At 39.3% G+C, this 7,598-nt stretch overlaps 1 protein-coding gene across 1 annotated transcript; it reads right to left on the bottom strand.

Annotated features, from left to right (window-relative positions):
- Positions 1–544: 544 nt before the first annotated feature.
- Positions 545–7,032, bottom strand: LOC148045142 (amine sulfotransferase-like). Its single transcript, XM_087718609.1, has 6 exons — positions 6,891–7,032; positions 6,145–6,353; positions 5,172–5,298; positions 4,840–4,934; positions 3,834–4,014; positions 545–2,002 (listed from the first exon to the last, which is right to left on the bottom strand). Exons 1-6 carry the CDS (start codon positions 7,030–7,032, stop codon positions 1,842–1,844), a joined length of 915 nt encoding a protein of 304 aa, XP_087574735.1. The 3' UTR covers positions 545–1,841.
- Between the last annotated feature and the right edge of the window lie 566 nt (positions 7,033–7,598).

The raw sequence follows: 7,598 nt of genomic DNA, 5'->3' as shown, positions 1-7,598 counted from the left end.
CCTGGTACTGGAACCCCTGCCAAAAAGCCTTTGGGCCAACGTACGCAGAGGCAGCGAGCTGAGAGGCCTCTACCAACCCCCCATGGGGCCTTCATAAAGTGCTACAGATGCAGTCAGATGGGGCACAGAGCAACAGAATGCCTGGCCCCAACTCCTGTTCCACAACAGCGCCAACCACCTGCCAGCGTGATAAAGAAAAAAACCCAAAAAGCCACCCGAAAGGAGCCGTTTACTACAGCAGCCAATGGAGGTGGAGAACCCTGCTATTGAAGAAGCCCCTGGGGCCTCGGAGGAGGAGGATGAAAATGCCAAAGATGACCCAATGGTGAGTGCCACTATTCCCTCCTTTACCATAAAATCCCAACTACAAGTGCCCAGAACAGGGGTAGAAGGGGAAGTTGGGGCAATCATAGACACCAGCTGCACCAGATGTTTAATCAGCATATCAATAGTGGAGCAGCTAGGTATATGCACAAGACCCCTAACCCACCCTATTCGGTTCGAGCAAGTTCCAGGATGTATAGAGGTTGCTTACAATATTTGGTGCATTGGAAGGGTATCCTTTGTCTGAAGCTACATGGGTGAAAAGTTGGGATTTAAAAGCAGATGAATTGGTGAAACAATTCCATGAGAAGTTCCCTGATAAGCCAAAGGGTCCCCCTGGGGGAGGAAGGGGTGTTTTTTTTTAAAGTCCCATTTTGAAAGCTGCTTCTCAAAGAGAAGGAAGTTGTGGGAGGCTTCTTTAGAGGAGACGGGGCCAGAGCAGCATTGAAGACCTTTCCAGCCTCGAACACAACCGGACCGTACTGGTATGGAGGAGTGTCCAGTCCAATACCAAAGAATTCCTTTAAAAAAAAAAAACTTGATTTTCGCTTTAGGAGTTGGGCTAAGATGAAATATCAAGCAATATGTATTTTCAGGGAAGTAGTAAATACAATAAATACGTCTAGCTGTTGCTAATATGTTGATTTTAGATTTGTTGTTGTCATATTTTTTCTTAGTGGTTGCTTGCCTCGCCTGCCCGTCTGCTGCTCACTTGCCCCACCATGCCTGCCTGTTCGCCACTCAATCACTGCTAGCTTTTCCCTGGCCATGTCTGATGGCCTGGCACAAGTGGCACCGGTATGCAATGTGTTGCCTGTGACCATCGCCACCATCGCTGCCCTGTTTGCACTGGCCATGTGCCCCATTGCCTGCCAGTGCTGCTCACAGCTGCACACTGGACCCGGTCAGGGGAATGGCCTATTATGCCAGAGGAACATCATTCCAGCGGAGTTGCTCAGAAGGCAGCCACCAGCTTCAGTCTTTAAGGTACTTCAACACAGAGGAAAGGGGGGACCATAATGGGCTTTCCGAGCACCTCCACTTCAAAGGGAGGCAGAAAAATTTTGCTTCATTCTGCTGCACTATTCAACATGGCTGCTTTTCTACTTCTTGGGCTCATGCACACAGAGCAATCAGGAGAAGGAGGCGAGAAGCAGACAGATTGAACACTAGAAGACTTGGGCAAACTTTTCTTTGGGTTCTGTGGGCGTGGTTTGGGTGGGTGTGGCTTGGTGGAGTGGTGTCGCCCTACCTTGCTTTACTCCCACTCAGCCACATGAAGCCGTCCACCAAGCCACACCCACTGAACCGGTAGGGAAAAAATGGAAACCCAACACTGCTCAGGTAGCTATGGAAATCTAAATCAATAAACAAATGCTGCACAATGTTTAAAAATAACACAGAATTTAATGTTACTCTGTCCTATAGTCTCTGCAGAGTTGAGAATTGAAAATTACAATTACATAAAGACCATTCTTGGAAGGTCATCTCTGATTCAAGCCATTTGAAAGTTTATATCAAACATTATTTTCATCCACTGAGCTCGAAATAGGCTCTGGATCCTCCTGAATATCCCAGCAGAACTTGAAGGGCAGCTTTTCCATCCTCTCCTTAAAGACACGGTCAAACCTTTCACTCTGGGCAACAGTCATGAGATTCTTCCAGTCCCCAACAGTGCCTGAGAAACAATGGTTAAAAATGTAAACAGTTTTTGTATTCATTTTATCTGGAGGCTATTTATGTCATCCTGTCACCAAAATGGTCATTCTACGCATTTTTCTGTGACTAAGTTTGTGTTTGAATGTATATACAGTCATGTAAACAGGACATATACCCTGCTTCTGTTCCATGGTTTTTTGTCTGAGAACATAGTAAAAATCTGCTCCTTAGCAGTTCTTAAAAGTAAGTAAATACAACCTCAGATGAACAACATGACGTTACACCATGTCATGATTTATTTTGAAAAAGGAAACCAAAATGGAGAAGCTGTGCATGTAAAACTTAAGATTCAATAATTTTGGAAGAATTTTGGCCCACTATTCTTTACAACATGGCTTCAGTTAATTGAAGTTTCTGAGCATTTGCTTACTTGTTTCACTTGAGGTTTCACCGTAGCATTTCAATCAGATTGAGGACTGCACTTTGACTGGCCATTGCAATACCTTAATTCTTTTCCTTTTCAGCCATTCCGTGGTATATTTGCTGGTGTTCTTAGGGTCGTTGTCCTGTTGCATGAACCAATGTTGGCCAATCTTTAGCTGTCAGACCGCTGGCTTCACATGTGACTCTGGAGTACTTTGGTATTTAGTGGAGTTGATGGTCAACTCAGTGACTGAAAGGTGTCCAGGCCCTGTGACTACAAATCAAGCCCAAATCATCCCACCCCACCACCATGCTTGATGGTTAGTATAAGATGTTTGTGCTGATATCCAGTGTTTGGTTTTTGCCAAACGTGGCCCTTTGTATTGTGACCAAACATCTCGTGAAAGTTTTGTGATTTGTTCAGCTGCAACTTGTGCTGATATCCATTTTTGGTTTTTGCCAAACGTGGCACTTTGTATTATGGCCAAATATCTCCACTTTGGTCTCATTTGTCCAAAGGACAGTGTTTCAGAGGTCTTGTGATTTGCTCAGCTGTAACTTTGGAAACCAAAGCTGTGCTGCCATGCTGTTTTTAGAGAGAGAGGCCTCTTCATCACTGTAATCATGGAATCAATGGTCTCCCAGTGAGGTTCTAAATGATCTTGAGTTCACCCAGTTGGTTCAATGCTTAAGAGAAATGATTGATTGATGGCTTTTTGATCATTGGATAGGTCCCTGCAGGTTTAGAGGAGACAGTTCAAAGACTGGAAGACAGTGCATTCATATGTCAGAGAGACTATTTTTTCAGGTTGATAATTAGAATATCCTTTCCAGGTTGAAAGGATTAGTCAGTGACATCATTATTTCCAGGGAGATGCCGCGGGAGAGGTGGTCCTTTCAAGTTCCCAACAAGGTGCTAGAGAGAATGACAGGTGCTCACCACACCATCCAGGAGCACTTGGATTTCAAACATGGGCTTGCTAACTTTCAACCCAACGTCCTAACCATGTGACCCACCACAATCCTGGTGAGGGAGATTACAAAAGGTAGAGAGTGAAGAGGTTGTGTCTCCACCATCTTAAAGTGGTCAGTATGAGGTTAAACTATGCCATTCCTGAAGAATCATTAGATTGTACAACCAACAGAATGATCATTGAAACAGGTCAGATTATATCCACACCAGAAATTTGTTAGGGTGAACAGGAGAACACCAACATTGGCACAACTAAGAAAAGCTTATGGCTGCCTCAACAGTAGGCTGCTGATGAGGCAAACACAACATCATGGAGAGATAGCAGAAAGAGAGGCTGTTGTGACATAGCCATACCACTTTAGAAAGCACCTTGGAAGTGAAGGTGACAATCCTGTTTTCAGATGAAGCCTGGCACATTCCAAAAGCCCCAGTGTATGAATTATTACTAATCTACCTTTGCGAAGAAAGTTTCCTCTGCTGAAATCTAGAATCCCAGGAGGCATTAATGTGTAGTTTGCTCTAGAATCCACCTTCATGTTATCAAATGTAGCTTTATCCACCACATCATCCACTTGCTTTTCAGTTAGTTCTCTTCCTAGGAAGTTGCATATTTTCAGTACAGAACTTCTCAAATCCTGTAATTTGATAGTGCTTTATATTAGTTCATCTATAACACTGGAGAATATATATATATATATATATATATATATATATATATATATATATATATATATATATATATATATATATATATATATATATATATATATATATATATATATATATGGAAATTCTCAAGATAATTTCTTCGTTATACAGTATCTTGCATATTAAACTTTAATTATTTTCCTAGTAAAAAAATTACCTTGAGATAAAGTAATTTTTTAAATGAAAACTGTACATAGAAGCAATATGAATGAATTAAAAAAAAAGAAATGTTGCTTTGGGACTTCTGGTGAATGTTTTCATGTTTTCTTGGCTGCATCAGAGGGTGGCCAGTTCCCAAGCAAGTTTCAGAAAATGCCTCTCTTAAAAATGCCATTGAGTTGAGTCAATCTCTTCTGAGCCAAATATTATGGAAAATATATTCATTTATATTCATATTCATATTCCTATATATTTACATTTATACCTATAATGCAATGATATGCAATGCAATGCAATGCAATGCAATACAATACAATATAATCTAATAGGCTAACATTTTTCTGATTGCAGGTAAATTGTGCTAATTGGATTCTCCTTATATATAAACTAAGTCTATCAAAAATTAGATCAGCTTTATTTTGCTGAACTTGTTAAGAGGTTCTCTAGAAGATCACAGAAATAATCAAGATTTGCTCTGTGTTCACCTCTGCTACTCCCTATTGGAATAGTTTATTTACACATCCCATCATTTCCAAAGCTTTCTGTGCATAATGATTGTTCATATTGCACTACACAGCACAAACCCATCTTACCTTTTTCATTTCTTCATAAGACAGGAAGAGAATATTGAAATCACCCTTATGAGCATACCAGCCTTCTACATGGTCTAGCCATGAACTACAAACCACTGATAGGAGAGAAATGAGTTACATATAAAGATTAGTGCTTGAATTTCCCCCACAACTTTACAATCCTGGTGGGTCTAAAGATCAAAGTATGATAGTTTAAGAAGAGGCTACCTTAATATTTACACAGTTTCCCATATTTCCCACTTTCCCTGGTGGGAAACGGATTAAAATATTTTTATAGTCTTTTATCCAAATCAAAAATGGACAAAACATTGTCATGATCAAATTCTTCTTACCTTTTCCAGCCAAAAACTTCTCAAAAATTATATCAAAGTCTTTTGGGGTTTCCATTTTTACTGATATTTTGTGAAAATGGTAGCTAGAAACCAAGACATCCTTTGGATTTCTAAGCACATAAATAATCTGTAAGACAGAGATGATAATACCTAGTCAAAAAAACCAAGACAAAAAGAAGAAGAAAAGACAGATTGACAGCAAAGCGTACAGACAGTTCATCAAGTAACTTTCATACATTCATCTAACAGGTTCCATTCTATCAGGGGATCTCAAAGCTCATTAGCAAAACCATATTTGAGAGCCTTTCAGCAGACCACCAGGATTGGGGTCAACCTTGACTTGGAGGAATGATTTTCCATATGGCAGACAACGCAGAAGAAAAGGTTTTCCTTATGGATCCTGCCTGACAAATCTCCCTAGCTGATGGGATCCCGACATGCCTTTCCTGTTGGACTTGATGCAATGCATAGCTGCAACTGGGGAGGGGAGGTTCTTCAAATAACATGTTCTCAACTGAGGAAGGGGTTTAAACATCAAAACCATCACCATGAATTAAATGTAGAAGCAGAAGAAGCAGGCTGGTTAGCAATGCAGTTTGATATTTGAAGGATAAAAATAGCATCCCTCAACTTGACATCCTCCAGATATGTTAAGATCGCAACTGGACATGCAATACCAAGTGTTATGATCTACCTGGGTGTGTCACCTTGGGAAAAATAAGTTTAAGGGGTTTGATATTCAGTTTGGTTGTTAGCTGTTTCTGCTGGCCATGACCTTCTGATATTAACACTGTTTTGTTTGTGTTTTTCCCCCTCACACTTCAGAATTTGCTATTCCAACATATTGGAACAAACTAATATTTGTTTGTGTACTCTTGCCTATTTGTTAATAAAACATTCAGATGCAGAGCTAAACGAAAAGAATGCAGGCAGCTCCCCACGCTAATTCACAAGTTAACAAAACATGTCCTACTTTTGCTCTTCTTTTTCGTAATCCTTTGGGTACCAAATAGTAGGGCAGATGGGAACAAATGACACGAGGTGATGGGCGACTAGATAAATCTACATGGAATATATTATACTCCAGCCATGGTGCTCGGTCAATTAGGGTAATATTTTCAGTTCCATCTCGGTGACCTTCATAAACAATCAAACTGACAATATTCTGAGTCCATATTGTTCCTGCAAATAAGGAATAATTAAATTAATTCACCCATCATTATTTGGAGAAAGTTGAACTTATGCAAAGCCAACCTTCCTATCAGGGAGAAGAACAAATGTTTCAGAGATGCATAAAGAGAATTAACTACTAAATATGATAGATGAAGCTGATTGATGGATGGATGAGAAAAGAATAGCTATTAATTTAAACATTTATTTCTATCCTGCCTTTTTTAGTTTTAGAACTAACTCAAGATGGCAAACATACCTAGTACTTCCTCCTCCTCCTATTTTCCTCACAACAGCCCTGTGAGGTAAATTGGCTGAGAGAGAGTGACTAGCCATGGTTATCAATGTAGCCAATGTGGAGTAAAATATAAAGGATGAAAGTAGGGGTTTAGCAGCTTATTTTCCCTACATTTCCATCTTCTTATAAAATGTGAAATGTTAAAATCTGTTTATAGAGCAACAGCGTCACAGCAACCAAAACACTGAGGAACTGAATAACAACATTGGACACAAGTTTAACTCTTTCTTGGAAGACATCTTTGAACTTACCAGATTTAGGATATGTGATTACGAATATATCATCATCTCGGATTTCAAAATTGTCCAGTGAATCTATACTTTCAGGTGAGGACATGCCAGTTACGAAATAGAGTCCTTTGTATTTATACAGGAACTCATTCTCTGGCTCCATTGCTTCAGCTGTTGATGTAATAATAGAGCAATTATCAATACTGCCTACATTTATGGTCAATATTGTATTAATTCAGTTCTTTAAAAATCATGAATCCTGCTAACATAACGGAAAATTATATGTGTGTGTGTGTTATTAGATTAGTTTCCTTAATTAATTCATTAGTTTCATGAACTCAACTTTCATTGATAAACATTTTCATTGCAAAGAACAAATTTGCTGTTCTTCTTGGAATCTAAAAATTCTGCGTAGAAGGAAAAGTTTTAATTACAATGTTAAAAACATACAAATTGCAAATCTTTTCTTACCTTACCTTATCTATATAGACTCTGACAGTCACTCATGTCATGTCCTTAAGCCACATTATTTGCAATGGTTTGTCAATGTTCTTATACTCCAATAGAGTGCTCAAATATTTAAGAAGGCTGATCTTTAGTCAATCATTGTGTTAGCAGAACTTCTGTATTCCAAAAATGAGCAACAGGGGACATCGAACACGATTGAATAATAATCTACTTTGGAAATGTAAAACCGGTCAAGCTGATGTAGACTTGTATCATTCTTGT

Source organism: Thamnophis sirtalis, unplaced genomic scaffold, assembly GCF_051295495.1.
Source record: "Thamnophis sirtalis isolate CommonGarterSnake01/CBP01778 unplaced genomic scaffold, rThaSir2_p1.2 scaffold_6, whole genome shotgun sequence".
Taxonomy (NCBI): Eukaryota; Metazoa; Chordata; class Lepidosauria; order Squamata; family Natricidae; genus Thamnophis; species Thamnophis sirtalis.
Note: the sequence above shows the minus strand (reverse complement) of the source record. Positions and strands in the feature narration are given on the sequence as shown.

Bases quoted from the DNA above. Each gene is read 5' to 3' on its own strand.
- LOC148045142 (XM_087718609.1), bottom strand. From the start codon at position 7,032: ATGGAGCCAGAGAATGAGTTCCTGTATAAATACAAAGGACTCTATTTC. The intron at 4,935-5,171 runs GTAAGAAGAATT...CTCTCCTATCAG, and splicing joins GAAGTTTTTGGCTGGAAAAG to TGGTTTGTAGTTCATGGCTA. The intron at 2,003-3,833 runs GTAGATTAGTAA...ATTGTTTCTCAG, and splicing joins AGGAAACTTTCTTCGCAAAG to GCACTGTTGGGGACTGGAAG.